This window comes from Simochromis diagramma, unplaced genomic scaffold, assembly GCF_900408965.1.
Source record: "Simochromis diagramma unplaced genomic scaffold, fSimDia1.1 OVJJ01000131.1, whole genome shotgun sequence".
Classification (NCBI taxonomy): Eukaryota; Metazoa; Chordata; class Actinopteri; order Cichliformes; family Cichlidae; genus Simochromis; species Simochromis diagramma.
In genome coordinates, this window is record NW_024387200.1 from 3,627,905 (window position 1) to 3,649,074 (window position 21,170).

Sequence of the window (21,170 nt, forward strand, 5' to 3'; positions counted from 1 at the left end):
CAGACTGTCGTTTTTATAGACGTTCATAGAGCTATCCCAGAGTGATCCAGCGGGAAAAACCTTTAGAAGTATAGTTTACTGTTCATCAGTTGATTAGAACCATATTATCACCATGTTTCACCATCTCTGCATGTAAACTATTGTAATCGTTATTGTTAGACATCACTTCAACACTCCAGTCATTATAACTGCCTCTGTTTCTTTAAAGAGGCTTTATTGTGATTATGCAGTCACACAACAACATTCTGTGCAGTAGTTCACAGCTTAAAACAGACAGTATTTAAAACACAAACACAATGAATAAATATACACAATAGGGAAATATTTAACAGCTGATTTAGTATTTTTGGTAATACTAAAGTTTCAGTTATATTTTCCCCCTGGTGATGCATGCCCAACCCGCAGGGGCTTGTACCCAACCAATGAGCAGGTGGTGGAGGAGGTTGAGGTCAGAATTCTGTTTTTCTTCATCTTTTTTTCCCCTTTTTTTTTGTGGTCCTCGCTTTTGCACAAGTTGTAACAGGAAACATTCCTCCCCAAACACCTTTGAAATGTTTGAAAAAATCCTGCTTAGAAGGTGAAAAGCCAAATTTAACAAAAAACTAATGACAGATCCAGCTGTTGCAAGTTGCAAGGGACTATAAAAGTGTGCTGCAAGATGAATATTCTTATAATTATGATGTGATTGCAGAAGTCACTTGCAGATGTGTCTAAAATACATTTTTTACCATAGTATAAGGAAACTATGTATCAAAGCCCTATGTATAAAAAGTATCTCTTTGATACATGTGGGAAATACAATGATTCTGTCCCCCAGCCTCCTCTTACAATGGCTAAACAAAGTTGTTGTTCTTTTTTGTTTAAATTGTGTTCATTTATTCCAATTTCAGAATCTTAAGCAGAGTCACAGCCAAACATAAATAACTGGTTAAATATGGCACAAAACTCCTGCCTTTCTATATGTCTCCATCTATGTTGGTGACATAAACACTCCATAGCGTGTTCATAGGGGAACTTTACAGATCACAGAAATCTTGGCCCTTTTACTATCCATATAAACTATAGAGAAACACAGACCTCAAAGACATTCATAAGGAGTTAACAAAGAGTTCTCCCAACTCTTTTAACTGCTTCGTTGTAGAAAGTTAAACCATCCACTCAACTTTTGACTCTTTTCCAGAAGTTCCACTGTGCTGTTTTTACTTTCACTTATTCTTTTACATTAAACACATTAAAGTTTAAGTGCAGGCAAACTCTGATCCCTTCTGTATAACAGGTGGGTCCATGATCACACCTGCAGTAATATGCCTGAGGCCTGTAACCTGTGCCTGCTGTCTGTTAGCTGGAGATGCTATTATGCGTGATTAATGAACAGCAGGTTTGTTGGCACATGTTCTCTCTCTCTCTCTCTCTCTCTCTCTCTGTGTGTGTGTGTGTGTGTGTGTTATAGCAGTTAGAGTTGTCACAGCTGTATACTGCCCTGAGGACAAAACCCCTGCACCTGCCTCTGTTTCTTATGGGCTAAACAAAAAGTGTGAGCAAGAGTAAATGGAGTTATTTGTACAGATGAGCTCAAGCTGTCAGGATGTTATGAGGCCATCATACATATGGAGGAAAAATTACACAGTACATCCTCCTCGGCCCCGCCCCCTGGCCCTTTTCTTTTTCTTGTCCTTCTCCTTCTTCACTTTATGCCATTATTCCAACTCCTCTCTTTTGCCAACCTGACCTCCACCTCCTGTCGACATTGTATAACCACACAAATAATAATGTTAATAATAAAGAAAGAAAAGAAAAAGACTAACCAGAGGAGCCTGTAGTATATAGCGCTCACCTTTGCAAAGCTAATGTACAACAGACCGTGATTCTACTTGATAAAATTGCGACACAGTACAGGTTAAACAAATGCAAATAAAATAAATACAAAAACACTAAACATTGTTCTCAGAATATATCTAATGGGGTCATTTAGGAGAAGACCTGGAAGAGCTGATGCAGAAGATGTGAAGTGCACCTTGCATGTTGGGGCAAAACATCACCTCAGGAAAAGTTTCAAACTCTGACTCGCTGTTCACTTCATATTCTCAAGACAAGCTAAAGTTTTATATTAACATCAATTCAGCATGATTTTTTTTTTTTTAAATATATGACTCACAAAAACAGCAAGAAAAAGTATGAAAAAAGCAGAGGGGCCTTGAGCTAAATCATTATTTGGTGTTTGGGTTTTTTTTTTATTCCCTCCAAATCCAGGTTGAGTTTAAGATTCCTGATCTTTACCTGTCACATCTTTTACTTGTGAATCTCATCTTTTGCTTTTACTTAAGGACCAGCTCCAACGTTTGATCTCCAATAGATTCTCTGCCTCCTTATAGTGGTAATCAGGCTCCTCTATGATTCTCCTGTTGTTTTAAGTTTTCTTGTTTCAGAGAGTTCCCTGTGTGGGGAACTCTCGTTCCTGTCCCTGTTGAGCTGGTCTGTACCTTCTTGAATTCTTTCTCAAAAAACTGACAGCTCACCTGCCTGTTGACTTCCCCACTGTGGCAAACAGACCAGTGGCCCACTTCAAGTATGTTTCCCAGAATGATCAAGTAAGCAATCTCATATAACACTATCTGGAACAATTCTGTGGAGCTGATGTCAGTGGGCTAACCAAGGCTAGCCTATCTCTCCCCTCTCCTCATGGTCTCCAGTCCTCATCATCTGAACTGTCCCCAGGAATTCCCATGACAGAGTTCACCTCCAGTGTCACCATTACTTAAGAAACCTTTTGAACTTGTCTGCACGAGTCCTGCTTTAGAGCACATTTATCATTTTGACAAATTTAGACATAACAATAGCACCAGATGAAGAATCAGAGGCTCTTGTGGTGGTCTTTATGTTACCTTTAAGGCAATCCATGCAAATGTCTCACCAAGAAGATGGCTAAAGAGTCCTTTTATTTGAGCTAAATGCTTGCATTATCATACTCACAATGATCTTCTAACCTTTGAGTATACTCAAAGTCTATAGCTTTAAAGAGGCCCTGATTCTAGTAAAAGTCTGTGTTTTCCTGTAGATTCAAACTTCAGTACAGCTTGGATGAAACAGAACTCTTCTGCACAAAAAGATTAGATATACTAACAGCCTCACTAACAGCATCATTAACTTTCTATGCTGGTAAAATGCTGCCTGTCCTGCTGATCCTTCTTACTTGGGTCCGTATAACCTTTAGCAGTTTTCACGTTATGGCTGTGCTTGACCCAGGACTCATACAACTCATACAACATGTGGTCAACTTCTCACAGTACATGAAGCTATTAGGAATTGATAGATGCCTTTAAATAAATAAATAAATAAAACATATACACATCTTCCACGAGAAAATAACTAAATACATTTTGGCCGATCCTCTGAAAACTTAAAAGGTTAGAACCAAATTTCGGGATAATCCAAACTGGTGAAACTTTTCTTGAAGCCATATTGCTCCACAGGTTAGAAATATTTGGCTCCTTGATGCTGACGTTGTCACTGTACATGAAAACAACTTTCCTTGAGGATTTAGCTAGTTTCTTTTACACAACTACAAAGAGCCCTCATTTGTTTTGCATCATCAAAAATTAACTCCATTCTTTAAAATAACAAAATGCCATGGGTGCATTGTTGGAGAAATCATTTGGATTTTTTTTTCATCTCAGGATTTGCTATGCAGAGTGATTTTCTGGGTCTCCACAGGCTTTAATCAGAGAGTAAAAAATGGAAACCTGCCAAACAAGGGGCTCTGATTTTGAGAATGCCGCCTCAGGTTAAGAGGCAACGAACTATACAAGGCTTTGATCTGAGTTCATACCTAGGCAGAATAACGATGATACCTCTGACCAGAGCTATTGACGTCTGCGGAGTGTTAGCATGCTGCAGAGGGGAATTTGTAGCCACACAGGCCCCTTTAATGAGTTTTATTTGTTTTGTTTTATCCCCCTCCACCTCCTATCACCTCAGCACACAGAGTAATGATGAGGGAGGGGTAATACTAGTTAGGAATCAGCCCTCTCCACACCTTCACGGGGCTAATTATCTGACCCTCTTGAGGATCATCTCCTAGCTAAAGGAAGTGAGATTTCTCCTTTTCTCTTGACACATAAGTCCACATTAACCCCCTTTGTTAGAGTAAATTGGAATACTGCATGTTTGTCTCCATGCATATTGTTAGTGTGGAGGGGGCAAATAGTGCCTGGCATTTTCATGATAACTATTCGCATCCACGGGAGTCATAGCATGATATTTTGCTGTACAAACAAAAAGGTAAGATCTCAACAAATGAAACTATTATGAGCAATGTTGCATTTGTTTTACTTATTATTAATTATATTTCCTAATTTTGTGGAATAGGTATAGTTTTCATAGATTATTTCGCTCTTGAAAATAACTTTTTGTAACCCTGCGATAACTTAGAGAAGTAAATTCAGATAACAGAAAGATACCCTGGGTATGTTGAACTCTATTTGTAGCTCAGGGTCTGGAGAGATTTGAATAGAAAACAGTTTGCCCATTTGGACCAGCAGGACAAACTGTGATGGTCCCTGTTTTTTGGACCCTTGGTTACAATCATATGACCCCCCTATTAGCAACTGCTTTGGTGACGGAAAAACGCCCTGCAGGAAGAAACAGCAGAACCAGGCCATATTTAAAAAATGAATCCAAAGCAAAAGTATTATAATTTATTATCAATTCTAATGGCTAGCAGAGGGAAATGTCTCTTGTTGTCTCTTGTTAAACCCTTGACTCCGCTGAACTATGATCACAGTAAAAGCTTTTCTCATGAGTTCACAGTCTCAGTTGATAGGTTTGACTTTTTGTTTAATTTATATGATGTTATTTATGTAAATTATGGTTTTCATTTGAGTCACAAAGGAGGATAAAGTGGAGCATGCTTTTAAGTCACTATCATATGAATATACAGTGTTCTCCATTTTTCAGCCAGATCCACCCATTGTTTATCATGTTTCAAAATTTCTAACATGATGACTGTGAAAATGTCCAATTTGAGGAGTTAACAGAGGACCTCAATAAAAAGTAGAGGATGTTTTGGTGGCTATGTCTTTACACATTTACACAGCATTGCTCTCCATGCACTTTACAGAGAGGATTACTGTATTATTATTTCTGCATTGATCAGGCCATGCTAAAGGCTATCACTGATATCTAACATGGATAACATGAGTATGACTCTTTCCAGGTTTTGTGGGCAGAAGTTAGAGTATTTAGAGCTCTTTCAGGTATTCTTTTGTAAGAAACTTTATCTTTACTTAAGTTTTTTTGTCATTGTATTTAGTCATACAATCGTAATAATATTATGTTTCACATGCTTTTGTTTATTTTTGTGTTACGTACACAATACATTTGTGTATTTCTAAGGTGAAACTAGTTTTCCATAGCACGAAGTATATGTAAAACTCCTGTAACTTTTTTGTTAATGCTGCACAAAAGTAAAAACCTCGACTCCGAGTGTCTCCAGGGTTCAGCATGAAACGTTAATCCATCTGTCTCACTTCACAGTAATTTTCACATTCTCAGAAGTCATAATTACCGACACGGATGTTGCCTAGAAAGTGTGTCCTTTAACAGTATCGGTCACAGCACTTCCTCCACACAATACGCTTCCTATCTCGCTGTCAGACTGCAGGTCCCAGTCCATCCTTTCCTCATTAAGCATATGTCTCATTTTCCATTTCAGACAAGAGATAGCATAGAAGTGCTCACAAAAGCACTATTTTCAGGCCCTCGTCTGAAAGTCTAATGAGAGCAGATCAAATATAACTGACACCGAAGGGAGACAAAGGGAGACGTAGCCCTGGGTGAGAGATGAGGCGAAGCAGAACAATGGACCAGAATGTGCTGTCACTGCGGCGGTACGGAGCAGGACGAGAGAATGCAGATGATTCTGTAATGAGGGATTAAGTGGTGGATTATGGGTCTTTATTAAGATGTTTCTGATCCTCATTAGGCTGAATCTTGTATCAGGGCATCGATTCCCTGCTTGCTCACTGGATTGGCTGTTCTCTGGAGGAAGAGTGGAAAGGAAAGAAAGAAGAGTGAGAAAGAATGATAGAAAGACATGCACTGCTAATATGCTCCTCGGAGGAATGGGAACTAAAAAAATTACGAGACAGGCAGTGAATTGTGCATATTTCTTTTGTCGTTATTGTTGAGACTTTTATATCACTAATTTAAACGAGGACCCACGCAGGACAATTAACGAAAACAAACCAAAATCTAAATTTTAGTATGTCATCCTCATACAACAGACATTACTTCTCATCACTTTCACAGGATTAAGAGTCTACAGCCATACTGACGGCTCTTTGTGGCTGTCTTTAAGCACCGTAGTAGTTTGAGTTCTGTAATGGTAGACGTACACGTTTTTTAACAGAGGCTATAATAGGGCATCATGGAGGGTGACATTTTTTCTGTAGTATGCAGGTTATGTGCACATTACATCAATATTAAAACAGTCAAAAATTGTTTTCTCTCTCGTCTAAATTAAAACAGTGTCAGAGTTAAAAGTGAAAACTGCTCCGTGAACAGAACCATGAATTAAAAAAAAGGTGACTTTAAGTCAAACAATAATTTAAGAATCACTTGAAGGGACCAGCTAACTTGTTTTCCAGCTCCATGTTATATTAGGCCTTGGTGCCCCCCTTAGTTTATTCAGTATTCAAATAAACAAGACATCCCTTCATACTGATATCAAAAGAGCAGAAATAAACTGTGTTATTTAGAGCTGCCTGAAGCCTGAGCGTTTGGCTCATAAAGATTTCTTCAACATCCTGGCCTCATTATTTGAAGGTTTGACCATATTTAATAGGAGCATCCACCGTTGTAACAGAATACACTCACCAGCTACTTTGATCAGCTGTTTGTTAACACAAACATCTAATTAGCGAGACACATTTAGGCATCTAGAGTTAAAATGACCAAGCAACAGATTTAAGTGACTATGAAAGTGGTGTAGCTTGGCAAAAAAAGCGCTTACCAGGAGGTGGCTGGAGAAAGAGCCCCCAACAAAGAAAGATTGGATAGGAATAATGAAGGAAATATATAGAATGGAAAAATTTACTTTTTTTTTGAACCTCAAAATGGACCAATTTCATAAAAACTGGAGGAAGTGGGAGAGATTTGTTGAAGGTGGTAACGTGGGATGAGATATTCACGCAACTACTGGAAGAAGGAAGGTCTGCTAAGGACGTGGTTACGTTTTTTTTTTTTTTGTTTTTTTAAGGTAGTTTATAAAAGAGACTGGAAATACCCTTCTGAATGTGATCAGGGATGGACTGTAAAGTGCTGAGTGGACAATAGTAAAAACCTAACGACATGGGACCTGTAAAGAGGTGGAGGGGAGCTCCCCCAGACCGAGCAGATCTGCGGGTTTCATTGTGCCATTATGTTATTGTTAGTGCATACTGTCTTTGTTTGTTTGGCTGTTGTTGTTTTTTGGTTTTTTTGGGTTTTTTTTTGGGGGGGGGGGGGGGGGTGTTTGGGGGTTGTTGTTTTTGTTTTGTTTTGTTTTTGTTTTGTTTGTTTGTTTGTTTGTTTGTTTGTTTGTGTGTATTGCTAAATTAAAGTGCCTTTTTATAAAAGAAAAAAAAAAGAAAGTGGTGTAGCTGTTGGTGCCAAATGGTCTTAATAGTTGAGAAACTCGTGATCTGCTGGGACCACGAAATACAGACTAGACTGCTTTACAACCACAATATGCAGAAGAGCATCTCTGAATGTGCTACACATCAAACTTTGAAGCAGATGGGCCACAGCAAAACTTGACAACAGAAAATTGGAAAAATGTTGCATGGACCTGATGAATCTTGGTGTCTTGTAATTAATTTCTTTGTACTGAAATGATAGAATCAACTGCTGTTAGGCCATGTGAAAATTCAGAAAACATGCACGCCATCACCAAATGTCATGGTTGTTGAGATATATCAATATGTCAGAACAACAAATAGAGAATAAAAACAGACCATGTGCATATTGTTATTATGTAGCTGCTGTATATACACTGTGCTTTCAGGGTGCTTACCTGTATGCCTGCTCTATTCTTTTGCTCTAATGAGAACAGGACTGAGGGAAACAGTCTTGCAGAAACAAACCTAGGTGGTCCAACAATAACATTTGGATCTAATAACAACTCACGCTGAAACCTAACTGGTACAATGTAAATATAATCAGAGAATTTCAGCTATGCAAATATTTACATGCCATTGTCCAAGTTCACTATAGAAGACTCTAGACACAACTGTTTTAGTTCTACTCAGAGTGAGACTAAACTTCCTTTATTTCAACAATTGCAACTATTGTTTTATAAACAACAAAGCTGCAGATCAGCATCATGTATTATGATTTCTCTGCTATTAAACAAAAGGCTTTACAGATAGTTACAGGCCCAGAAATTTACAGTGACTCTAAATGAAGGCCTCCTTCTTACAGCATGCTCAGAAACACTTACTGCTCTTTACAAGCATAAGTACTCAGTGTGTGTTTTGGTTCTGTGGAAAGATAGTCTTCACAAAGGGTGAAGTCTACAAAGACTGTAAAAAACTAAAGTATCCTTCTAGAAGAAATCAAAAATCTCATACCAGTAACCTATAAGCCTGTAAGTTAAATCTGTATTCTTTCTAATGGCCAGCAGAGGGCGACTCTTCTGGTTACAAACAAGACTGTTTACAACCAGAGAAAATGAATGTTCTTACCCTCAATAAACACTTTTCTAAAGTGCTCATGCTCTCAGTCTCTAGCTTGAAGCCTTAATGAATAGAATATGATGTTCATTTTTTTTTTATATTTGAGTCCCAGTTAGAGTAGAGGGGTCAAAAAAGCAAACTATGCTTTGGGTCTCTGTTGTATCAAACTGAAATGTCTCAGGGTTTCTCTTATTTAGCCCCCCTGGTGAAAAGGCTAGGCTCAAGACCAGAATATAACTAAACAATAAATGTCTACTTCCATCTTTAATATACAGTCTATGTTTTGGTTTTTTTGGGGGTTTGTTTTGCCTTTTATTTTTTTATTTATTTTTTTTGGATAGATGCAGTGAAGAGTGACAGGAAAGCAGAGGGAGAGAGAGGGGAAGACATGTGGCAATGGTCATATTTGAACCTGGGCCTGCCGATTTCAGCCATTTGGCATATACTCACATGCTCATCCCAGTGAGCTAAATTTGGGCCCCACAGTCTATGGCTTTTAATGTAAAAAGATATGAAAAGAAGGTTATAAGAGGTTCACTGTGACAGTGAAGTTGTGGTACATATAAGTGAACAATTTGTGCTAAAAGGTTGCACAAATTTCACTTGTAGTTGATTTTTGAAAGAATGTGGTTTGAAAATAAGAATAAAAAGCAAATGACTTGCTTCTTCTGAATTACTGAAACGTTAGAATTTCTGAATGAACGTAAGTACTCAAAATCTACTCAAAATAATCCATGACTTAAACACACCAGTAGTTCAGTTCATGACAGCTTTATTTAGTGCAAAGACAGCCTAGTAGCAGGAGTCATTGATGCGCCTCATGCTCATGAACCTCATGCCGCTGAATCCCATGTTCATGAAGCTCCTGTACTCTCCAGGCCTCATGTACATCATTCTGCCTCTGTAGTGGGGCTGCTCGTACATCAGCCAGTGGCCATCCATCACATTGCAGGACATGCAGTTGGACATGCGGTAACGGTCCATGATGTTATCACAGTCGTCCATCAGCTCATACATCTGACCACCAAAGTTCTCTCTCTCGTAGATCCTCATCCTGTAGGATCCCCTGTACTGTGAGGCAGAAGACAAATGGATTTAACTCAGAGTATTTTAATGATGTCATCCAGGGTAAATGAAGACTGGCGTAAAGTCTTACCATGGGGATCATACGGCAGGACCTGATGCAGTCGTTCATCCCCATCATGCTCATGTAGTCAGCATATTCACCCCTCCTCAGGAAGTACTGGTTGCCCATGTAGTTGGTGCGGTCGTACACCATGAAGCAGCCTCTCTCAACCCTGCAGGAGTGGCACCTGCTCAGGTAGGAGGACATGTCAGGGCAGTCGTTCATGACCTCATAGGAACGACCCAGGAAGTTCCTGTCCTCGTAGAAGATGATCTGAGGAGAGAGAGGAAACGAGCACATGTGAGGCATTTAATTTTTGAAGCTGAAAGAATTGGTGAGTTCAACAGTAGTGCTGTTAAGTAGAAAGTTCAGGTGCAGCTTTAAACTTCTAATGAGGAATAAATCAATTTAGACATTTATACCTTTCTGTTAACTCTTAATGTGTCAGCTCCATGTCTGAATGAGCAATCTATGATTTTTCTATAAAGATAACTAATCTAGTTTTATCAGGTCAGACCCAGCAGCAGTATAAATCATTTATACAAGAAGTGCACACATTTGAATCCACAGAGTCAGATGGGCACTCAAAGCACAGCAAAGTTCTCTTACTGAGCTGTTCAGCTCATGAGAGAAGCTCTTAACAGAAGCTAATATGTACATAGTGACATTTTATCTCGCAAAGTCTGTTTCTATTTTGTTGGCTTAGAATTTTAGAGCTTTTTTACTAGAAGAAATAACTGCAAGCTGTAGTTACTGAACCAAACAAGCACAGGCTCTGGCTGGAAAGCAAAAATAGGACTCAGAGATGCTTTAAAGCGGAGGAAAATTATACGATACACCATTCGTGCCACACCTCATGATTGGTTGCTGTTGCAAATATAAATATTATATTTTTATAAACACGTGTTTAAGACCTTAAAGGCAATTCTCTTACCCTGCTCATCATGTTCATTCCAGTGGTAGTCATATTGCTGATTATTGGGCTGCTGGCTGAGCTGCTGGTTGAGCTGCTGGTTGCTGCTGATGTTTCTGCTCTTGCACCAAACTGTATCCTACCTGGTTTAACCCTTTCCTTTTATACTAGACCCGACCGCACCAGCCCATTGTCCAAACCTCCTGAGTCAGCAGCTGTGTCATAGAAATGCACTGAATATGGAGGGTTTTGTCCACATTTCCAGGGGCCAGCGAGCTTAGAAAATCCATTCAGCTGCGGTTCTCGTACATCACAGGGTCAGGGAATGGGTGAAAGGGTTAACAATCGGAGGTCACACCTTGACATTGTTTATTCAGTGTGACTTACACTGTTTTGTCAGCAGCAGCGTTTTTCTGCCGTTTCTTTGTGCTATTTGTAAAGTGACTGACTTTAACGTGTTGTAGTGAATGGAAAAGCTTTTGTCTTTTCATGAAAACACCCAGACAAGCATTTTTTTTTTCAATCAACTGAGCTAAACTAATGACGGCAAAATAAGTTACTTAAAGAACAGAGGAACTTGGATATTAGCAATGTAGTGCACAATAATATTGAGCGATTGAGTAAATAAAAGTCAGAAGTTTAAGTTCAGAGTCCATAAACGTAATTCTTTATCATCTGACTATGGCCAAATAACTAGTAAATGTATCTGACTGGATTATAATTTAAAGCATTATAATTTATAGCCCCATAGTATGTTTCTTTAAAAAAATCTTTGTAAGCTGACTAATGCTTTTAAATACATCATTCAAAAATATACTGGATATATATATATATATACACACATATAATATATATATATACACACACACATATAATATATATATATACATATATATATGATCTAAGCTTTGATCTGAGCAGATCAAAGCTTAGATCATCTTTAGGTCTACTCGCTGAGAACAAAGACTATGCTCTTGATTGTGATGTGAGGCAAAGTGGACAAATTGTAAGAGAATTAGAAATTAAATTGTAGCTGCAAATATCTACTCAATCGTATTACACTACACTGATTAAAATAGGCATGTTTTATGACATTTTGATGAGGGGTGGGCATGTTACTTGTACTTCCTGACCTTTGTTCTCTGTCATTTTTATAAAACACCCATGAGTCTTTTGATGTCAATTATATAACATTTTTTTCTTGGCATTTTAAATGATATATTTAGAGAGCCAAAGCAAAAAAAGTGGTGCTCAAAAGAGGAAGGGAATAGGAGCGCAGGATGGACTTTGGATTTGAGCAGTGTTGTCAATAACTTTGGTGATGTTCTGAGAGGTGAGTTGCCTTGTCTTTTTGTTTTTTAAGTATTACTAATACTTATGTGTTGAAAATGTGCACTCACAGTGTTACAGAGTTCTTATGCCAGCACATTGAGCTACAGTGTAAATTTAGTAAAAATTAGCCTCTTAGTAGGCTAATTTAGGTCAGATGTCTGTTGCCTGGAGTCCTCTCTCCTCGTATAAGAAGAAGCTCCCTGGAAATTATTCGAAGATGTGTAAGCTGCAGAAATGAGAAAGCAGGTGGTTATCCTAGTAGTTGTCGCACAGGCATGGAAGTAATACCCCTTCTTAGCACACAGGGGCGCTGTGATACATGCTGAGTTCAGACTGCGACTCTCTTGGTAACAGAAATCTGTGTTGTCAAGCGTTGCTAAGGAAGTCACGGAGCTACTTTTAGTCAGTCACCCTGACACCAACAGTGCACAAAAGGTAGCTTTACTTTCAGCCTGATAAAAGAGACATAAATTGTTAGTGCAAACGACAGAAACTACCAAGGTTATCCGTTTGTTAATGTGGTCACAGAAACGTACGCTTTAGGCATTAGTTAGCACAGCTTTAGCATTTTAGCTTTGTTAGCTGCAGCTGCAGGTTGTTATCCAGTGAAGAGAAAAGCTTAACAGATGACATTGTTGTGTATGTAAACGTGATTTAGATGATGGCTTAAGTAGAATTGTTAAAGTAGACTTTAACGGGACTTTTCGTTCAGCATTAAAGTTGTTGAAACAAGCAGTAATTGCGTTAGCTCATGTGCTTTGTCTTTTTTAGCTACAGCTCTTGCTTTTAATTGCTTGAAATCAAAAATGTTTGTTGTTTCCACTGATTGGGTATTTGATGCAGTAACCCTCTGCCGTGGCTGATATCAGAACGTATATCAGACAGTAAAGTGATCGTTTGAAGGCCATGTCAGTAAAACAAACTCCGCCGTGTGTCTGAACAGGTCTTGTGCCACTTGAAAATGAGAGCGCTTCATCCACCTCACCACAGCTGGACTCAGACATGAGAAGAGGATGACTGAGGATGGAGAGGACGGCCCCCTCCATCACTCCTGTGAGGCTCCTGGTAAAGGAGACTCAATTGCCAATGACAGCAGCAAACTCAATACCTCCATAGTAGATGTAAAATCCACCAACGGGCACAAGGATGACCTTAGGCTTAGAAACACAGGGGAAGGGATCAGTCCGTATCAGCCCCGCCCCCCCTTGCTACCCAGACTGTCGAAGTCCAGCAAAAGCATTTCATTGGAGGAGACTGTGAGAACCAGGAGGCTGAGAAACAGCCAAGAGAGTCTGAGCGACCCAGCTGAGACCGGCTCCTCCACAGACTCGCTTAAAGAGGATGAAACTGTTGTAGCTCCGAGTGGGTTCGTTATCCAGGGTACAGCTGCAGTGAGGAATGAGCGGGATCCCAGTGCGAGACCCCATTCTGCTGTTCCAACTGGATCCCCAGCCTTCCGGGACAGAGGGAGTAGTCTTTCTGACTATGAAAGGAGACCCCGCAGCCAGCAGAGCGACCTTACAGTCCAGCAGTGGAGGGCCGCCAAGGTGCGCCTGTCTCCGGTGCAACCCACCGGACCACTGCCTGCTCTGGAGAAGAGCTTTGCGTCAGCCACTTTGAGGGCAGCTAATAGGATTGACAGGGATTGTTTGGATTATGCCATGCCGGCCAGAGAGAAGCTCGGAGAAAGGCTCCACAGGAACCTGAGCGACAGCCGGCTTTTGGAGAACATGGGGTCGGATAGTGCCTCTGTCAACTCCATGAGGTCCACCTACAGCGTACTCAGCCCCATCAGACCGCAGGATATGAGGAACAGGTAGGTTTAGCAGGTAATATAAAGATGCACCTGTAGTCATCATCCTTGTGCTGGATTTGAAGGCTCTATTGTAAGATGTCCTGTAGATTAAAGTAACTGCACTCAGCTTCCTGTTAAACTATAGTTACTTACCAGTCTCTTTCAAGGGTATTAAGCTAGTGACACTTAAAAACAAAAGAAGTAAGATGGGGTGTGTTTTTGTTTTGTTTTTGTTTTTTTGTCTGGATGAGCCCTTTCTAAGCTCACCCACTTTATACTCATATTACCCTTCTATCTTTCCTTTATTACAGTACACTTTAGCTCCAAAACCCCCACGCTCCCCTGCAAGCTGTGTTAGATTTAATTCATCTTCCATCATTCATCTTTCATTCCTCTTTCCAAACTAAATTTGAAATGTTTACACGTTAGTCTGCGATACTTTGTGGTAAAGAAATCAACATCTGGGCTGCTTTAGCTAAAAATGCACAAATAAGAATAAACAGCCTCCATTACTGGAGCAAAGAAGAACATAGGTGTGAGGAGATTCAGCAGGGTTTTTGACAGGATGATTGGTAAAATGGTTCTTAGTCCACTGCTTTAATACTTATACAGATGAATTATTGACCTGACCTCAGAGATAGCAGCCTTACAGCTGTGATTAAACTCGATATATGTGCTGATTTTACTTTTCGTCATCCAGGAGTTTTATGGAGGGCAGCGTGCTGGGTAGTGGTGCCTTGCTTGGGGCTGAGGAGCTGGACCGCCTCTTCCCCGACAGGAGAGTTGGCATCTACATCGCCACTTGGAACATGCAAGGAGAGAAGGTGGGAGGATGTTGTGACCTGCAGCATCTCTCACAAAGGTTTTTCTGATGGAGAAACTGAATCATAACCAAATTCCTGCCATTTTCAGGGCCTTCCAGTCAACTTAGATGATCTCCTCCTTCCGACAGACTCTGAATTTGCACAAGACTTTTATGTTATTGGGGTCCAGGAGGGCTGTCCTGACAGGTGGATCATTTAATGTTTTAAATAAAACTGGTTATTATGATGAATTACTCCGTAATGGCTCTCATTTTCCTCATTCTAATATGTAACTTTGTTTGTGTGCAGGAGGGAGTGGGAGACCAGACTTCAGGAGAGTCTGGGACCTTACTATGTCATGTTATATGCAGCTTCACATGGTGTTTTATATCTCACTGTATTTGTCAGAAGAGACCTCATCTGGTTCTGCTCAGGTCTGTCCTACTCTGCATATTAGTTCAGGAGGGATGGTGATTATGAAATGATATTTCTAAATTGCTCATATTTCTGTGGTGACTTGTGTATTTAATAGCATGTTGTCTTAAAGACAGGGTTTCTGGAGGTATTAAATGATTAAAATTGATTTCTTGTTCCTCAAAACAGGCTTTAAAAGGTTTAAATAGTCTTTAATTCAGATAGGTCTTTTATACTGTTGAATTAATTTTCTTAACTAATCAATTATTTGAGCTTTAAAATCTGAAAAAAAAATCTAAGCTAAGCTGTGAATGTTTAGTTTTCTAGATTAAACCTTTCTATAATGTACTTAAAATGCTGTTTACAAGTCGATATGAATATCAAAACACTTGAAAAGATCCTTTAGTTTCAACTTACAACTCTCGACTGATATCCTTGTTGCTTTGGATGAAATGCTCCACCTACTATAACTGGCCAGAGGATTGTGACAAGGATTTTGTTGTAGTGACATGTTGATTTGTGTGCACAGACATGAACCACCTTTCTTCTTCTTTATTTTTTTGCACAGAGGCGGAGCACGCCACAGTCACAACGAGGATCATCTCGCAGATCAAGACCAAAGGCGCAGTGGGGATTGCCTTCACCTTTTTTGGCACTTCTTTCCTTTTCGTTACTTCCCATTTTACCTGTTAGTAGCAGCTTTTCCAAGTCAGAGAAGCTTTTTTTTTACACTGCACATTAGTGTATTGCATTTAAACCCTACAGCCGGCCAATGTTGCATATTTCTAATGTGTATTTCTGTTTTTCTCCCAGCCGGTGATGCCAAAGTCTACGAGAGAATACTTGATTACAACAAGATTGTCGAGGCTCTAGCTCTTCCAAAAGGCCTTCCAGATACCAACCCTTACCGCTCCACACCATGTAAGACTCTCTGAAGCTACTTTGTGTGAATAATTTAAAATGTTAAAGCTATTTGGATGGTTTATGCATCAGAATACTTAATCTTTTAAAGATGTAACAGTATAAAAGTGGTATGCATTCATTCTGGTAAGACAAATAATCTTAAAACATGGCATTCATTTTCTAATTGTCCTTCTTTTTCAATCAAATCACAACATGATTGATTGCAACATCTATAATTAGATTAAACATTCCTAGACACCTAGGTTTAGGATTATTTGCAGGAGTAGTGAACAAGCGGTCTGGCTAATGTACAGGAAGGTTTTTCTCTATAAATATAACAATCTATTTTTGTATTTGTTTCCATGGCCATCTTTGTACCAGCAGTTACTGATGATCTATATGTGGTTAAAATTGTGGTTAAAATCTTAGTGCTTATAACACTAATTGCCAGAATTCAGTGAAAATCAATGGAATATCATTTTTCACTGCAGCTGACGTCACCACAAGATTCGATCAGGTCTTCTGGTTTGGAGACTTTAACTTTCGGCTGGATAAAGACCGGAGTGAGGTGGAGGCCGTCATAAGCTCCACAGTAGGTGGCGATATGAGCCCTCTGCTGGAGCACGATCAGCTCTCCAAGGAAATGAAGGAAGGTATGCACATAGGAAGCCAAAGCGTCAACATTTGCAAAAACTCAGAAAGTTTAATTTGTTCATCTGGACGTCGCGCTTTCAGTGGGAGAAACATTTTTTCACTTCAGACTGAAAAAGTGGCTTGGCTGAGTGATGAAAATGATTTTCCCACAGGAAATGCAACGACTGGATGAGCAGAACCAACTTTCTTGGATTTTCTTCCCTACATGATTTTTTATGCATCTAAACAGTTGCAAACGTTTTTATAGAAATAGGTTGTTGTTTTCCATTGATTCTTATCCTGTGAGTTGTTTGTCCCTCCAGGGTCAATCTTTAAAGGTTTCCAAGAGGCATCAATACACTTCTTACCCACGTACAAATTCGACATTGGTCGCGATGTCTATGACACCACTTCTAAACAGAGAACACCTTCATACACAGTAAGTAGAACAAAGACGTGTCGCACATGACAAAAGATAAACGCCTTAAGTTTTTTAAAAACACTTTGTCATTTCTATTAAAGTGGCTCTCAAACGCATAGAACCTCTCTGTGTTCACAGGACAGGATCCTATTCAGGAGCAGGCAGGCTAATGACATAAAAACACTCATGTATACCAGCTGCTCGAACATCAAGACCTCGGACCACCGGCCTGTCATTGGTGTCTTTCAGGTCAAACTCAGGCCAGGAAGAGACAAGTGAGTCCCACTAACATTCACACATACACCTTAGTGCTGTAGTCCTTTTCAATTAAATTTAATTTCACATAAAGTTGGAACTTAATAGCCTGAAAGAAGGCGAAAGTAAAAGTTGCCTTTTACTATGACCTATTTGACTGAGAGCCTTCACTCTCAGCGGTGTCACGTTTGGGCCTAGCACTTGTTTCTAGAGAGGCACTGGTGTAGGCATGTGTGGAGACTTATTGAGATTAGGCACTGGCACAGGGTCTAGGGAAAAGAGATAAGAGCTTTTTTTTGGTTCCCACTCCTGTTATCCCATTCGAGTTTTCAACAAGTAACACAATTTATGAAGTAATATGTTAGATCAGATTCAGATGGGTTTTTTAATGACACCAAATCACAGTAGTAGTCAGTCTCAAGCTCTTTGTATTGTAAGGTTAAGAACTCTGCATCAGTAGAAACCCAAGAATCTCCTTTGACAAAGCATTTAGAAAATAAAGGAAGAAAAAGTCATCCCCAAGCAGAAGCAGCCTTGAGAAGACAGAACAGAGTAGAATAGAGAGAGAACGAAACACAAACAGGATGAAACTACGTGCAGCAGTGACATATAAAGGGGGAGAGGAAGAGAGTCCCCCAGAGGCTCCAGGCTTTAGTGATGTAATAAACTGTGCTGTCGTGGATTTTCGTAGGTAGTGCAAAGGTTATCATTGTGAAAGAATCCTGACAATCTTTAGCTGTGGTCACAAAACAGTAGCTCTGTGTCATACAAATTTGATGGCCTACCCAGGTTTATTAAGTTCATGTTGCACTGTGTGGGTTGCAGTTAAATTAAAATGTTGCTGAAATATTACAATGCAAAAATCCATGCCTTAAATGATGGTTCTTTTTCACTGGACTGCAATTGATCATTTGGTAAACGATCAGTTGTGCTTTATGCATTTTGACTTTCTAACACCTGTAATGTTGTATTTGCTTGTATTTTTGTCAGCATTCCTCTGTGTGCCGGACAGTTTGACCGAAGCTTGTACTTGGAGGGTATCAGGAGGAGGCGGATCACCAGAGAAATAAAGACAAAGGAGGCCATGAAGAACCAAAGCAGCACGATCTGCACCATCTCTTAAAACCCATTAAGGAACACTCTGGACCAGATCAGGCTGGATTGGATCAGACCTGTGCCAGAAACAGGAAGGCCAGAAAGGACAAAAAGGAAAAACCAAAGTTGTCTTAACTACACAAATCCCAGCTGTGGTCGAGGTAACTGAGGTGCAGCTGTGTCCCGAAGAAGCTGGCTAGACTCGAGGGCAGGGATCTCGAGGTCATGCAGATATCAGCATTCTGGCCTTTATTTATTCTGCCCCCTGTACTCAAACATAACTAGGGAAGGGGGGTCTCCCTTTGTGGCTTAAAGTTCAGTCACATGCTCCAGTGTGGACTGATAAGACCTTACAGACAGTAACAATACCTATTTTCTCTCTATTTTTTGTAGCCGTTTAAGAAGCATCATATACTATAATACTCTGTTTTTCTGAATGCTATACCAGTGTTCAAATGCCTTGTGATTTTTGTCATGAAGTAATGTACTAAACATAACTACAGCACACTTTTAGGTGTCCGTTTTGTTGGAGAGTTTTGAGGATCAGGTCAAATATAGACTCTGAAGAGCATGTTGCACCTTGTTAAGAGCTACTGTTAAATTCAGGGAAATTACAGTTATTTGATGCTTTTATTCAATATTTCTTAAAGGAACTCACTTGCTATAAAAAAAAACGTTTGAGCATTTTAATGATATGATACTACTATATTACTACCATTATTGCTACCTTTTGTGTGATTAGGCCAAGTGAACCTTTGCAACACTAAACGCAATGCCTTACCTCTCATCTTATTACTGTGTAAACTGTCCATGTACTGTATGTAGCAGCACATTAATCATCTGCATCCCCAGCATGAAGAGCATTCTGTTTTTAAAAAAAAGTGCCTGTGGGTATTGTTTTTACATCATCGGGACCTCTTATCCATAACTGTATCTTTTTATGTCACCTGATGTAACATCCCATAATAAAGGTTTGAAAACACCTTTGTTTGTTGGATACATTTTGCCCATAACAGATGTATTTAAGTGTGGGGGAGCACAATGTGTTGCAATGTTATCAACTTAATATAGTAGTTATAATACTGTGTTAAATCTAAGGTGAAGCTGAGCACCAGCTTCCAGAGCTTAAAGATGAAGCCTGTGTGGGAATCCCCAAAACTGCAGTTTCTCCAATGGCCACTTGAGGGTGCTTCTTAAACTGAGTCAAAAATAGTTGTCCCTTTGTCACTACCAAAGGTTAAAGTTAGGGGGCATGATTTACAGGCTTACAGCCTCTTGTCAACAATCATGTAGTAAAAAGAAAGTGTGAAATAACTCATGTTTTATAGTCTAGATTCTTCAAAATAGCTATTCTTTTCTTTGATTACTGCTCTGCACACTCTGCATTCTCTCGATGAGCTTCATGTGATAGTCAGCTGAAATGGTTTTCCACTTGTTGGCCCTTTTCCCGTCACTCTGCAGTCCATCAGATCCCAACCCATCTAGACTGGGTTTAGGTCAGGTGACTGTAAAGGCCAAGCCATTTGGTGCAGCACTCCATCACTTTCCTTCTTGGTCAAATAGCCCTTACGCAGCCCAGAGGTGTGTTTGGGGTGACTGTCCTGTTGAAAAATAAATGATGGTCCAACTAAACGCAAACCTGAGATGGGATAGCATGTTGCTACAAAATGCTGTGGTAGCCAATCAGGTTCAACGTACCTTCAGCTTTGAAAAAATCCCCAACAGTGTACCAGCAAAGCACCTCCAATCCATCACACCTCCTCCACGCTTCACAGTGGGAACCATGCATGTAGAGACCATCTTTTGATCTTTTCTGTGTCGCAGAAAGACACAGCAGGTGTAACCAAAGATCTCAGATTTGGACTCGAGCAGTCTCCTCTGAACAGTTGATGTAGAGATGTGTCTTCCACTGACTCTGTGAGGCATTTATCTGGGCTCTAATTTGAGGTGCTGTTAACGTGATTTTCTGAGGCTGGTGACGCAAATGAATTTATCCTCAGGAGCAGAGGTGACTCTTGGTCATCCTTTCCTGGGGTGTTCCTCGAGAGTTTCATCGTAGCGCTTGATGGTTTTTGCGACTGCACTTGGGGACACATTCAAAGTTTTAGCAATTTTTCGTACTCACTGACCTTCAGTTCTTAAAGTAATGATGGACTGTTGTTTCTCTTTACTTAGCTGACTGGTTCTTGCCATATTATGAATTTTAACAGTTGTCAGAGCTGTTAGCTGTGTACAAACCTTACTTCTGCACAACACAACTGATGGTCCCAAACCCACTGAGAAGGCAAGAAATTCCACAAATGAACCCTGACAAGGCACACCTGTGAAGTGAAAACTATTTCAGGTGACTACATCATGAAGCTTATTGAGAGAAGGCCAAGGTTTGCAGTGTTGTCAACAAAGGGTGACTACTTTGAGGAATTAGGGTGACCAACCATCCTCCTTTTTTGCACTTGTTGACTTGTAAAAGCCTATATGATATTTTTTATTTTACCATTCATTAACGGCACAGAGAAGGCATTGTTTGAATATGTTAACGTTTTCTTTAAGCAAACAGTATTATTAAAGTTCTTCATGACTGGGCCAAGTGTCCACTTTTTGGGAAACCAAAATATGGTCACCCTACTAAAATATAAAACATATTTAGAGTTAATTATCTGCATTTCTTTGCTTCATAATTCCATATATTTTGTTTTATATATTTGATGTCTTCAATGTGTATCTACAATATAGAAAGTAGTAAGAATAAAAAAAACAACATTAAATGAG

The 21,170-nt window shown here is 39.6% G+C and overlaps 2 protein-coding genes across 3 annotated transcripts; one reads left to right on the forward strand and one right to left on the reverse strand.

Annotated features, from left to right (window-relative positions):
• Positions 1-9,486: 9,486 nt before the first annotated feature.
• Positions 9,487-10,156, reverse strand: LOC120745742 (gamma-crystallin M2-like). The gene is made up of 2 exons (XM_040050836.1): positions 9,868-10,156; positions 9,487-9,782 (listed from the first exon to the last, which is right to left on the reverse strand). Exons 1-2 carry the CDS (start codon positions 10,144-10,146, stop codon positions 9,504-9,506), a joined length of 558 nt encoding a protein of 185 aa, XP_039906770.1. The 5' UTR covers positions 10,147-10,156; the 3' UTR covers positions 9,487-9,503.
• A 2,232-nt stretch (positions 10,157-12,388) lies between these two features.
• inpp5e (inositol polyphosphate-5-phosphatase E) lies at positions 12,389-19,385 on the forward strand. Of its 2 annotated transcripts, none has more exons than XM_040050831.1 (11): positions 12,389-12,517; positions 13,026-13,898; positions 14,578-14,701; positions 14,790-14,887; positions 14,990-15,114; positions 15,663-15,782; positions 15,908-16,015; positions 16,489-16,650; positions 16,954-17,069; positions 17,190-17,326; positions 18,297-19,385. In XM_040050831.1, the coding sequence occupies exons 2-11, from the start codon at positions 13,096-13,098 to the stop codon at positions 18,427-18,429; spliced, it is 1,926 nt and encodes a 641-aa protein (XP_039906765.1). In that variant the 5' UTR covers positions 12,389-12,517; positions 13,026-13,095; the 3' UTR covers positions 18,430-19,385. The 2 variants fall into 2 exon arrangements, with proteins under 2 accessions (XP_039906765.1, XP_039906766.1); XM_040050832.1 differs by lacking the exon at positions 12,389-12,517 and adding an exon at positions 12,557-12,721.
• Positions 19,386-21,170: the final 1,785 nt, after the last annotated feature.

Bases quoted from the DNA above. Each gene is read 5' to 3' on its own strand.
- LOC120745742 (XM_040050836.1), bottom strand. From the start codon at position 10,146: ATGCCTCACATGTGCTCGTTTCCTCTCTCTCCTCAGATCATCTTCTAC. The intron at 9,783-9,867 runs GTAAGACTTTAC...TCTGCCTCACAG, and splicing joins CCTGCCGTATGATCCCCATG to TACAGGGGATCCTACAGGAT.
- inpp5e (XM_040050831.1), top strand. From the start codon at position 13,096: ATGACTGAGGATGGAGAGGACGGCCCCCTCCATCACTCCTGTGAGGCT. The intron at 13,899-14,577 runs GTAGGTTTAGCA...TTCGTCATCCAG, and splicing joins CCGCAGGATATGAGGAACAG to GAGTTTTATGGAGGGCAGCG. The intron at 14,702-14,789 runs GTGGGAGGATGT...TGCCATTTTCAG, and splicing joins GGAACATGCAAGGAGAGAAG to GGCCTTCCAGTCAACTTAGA.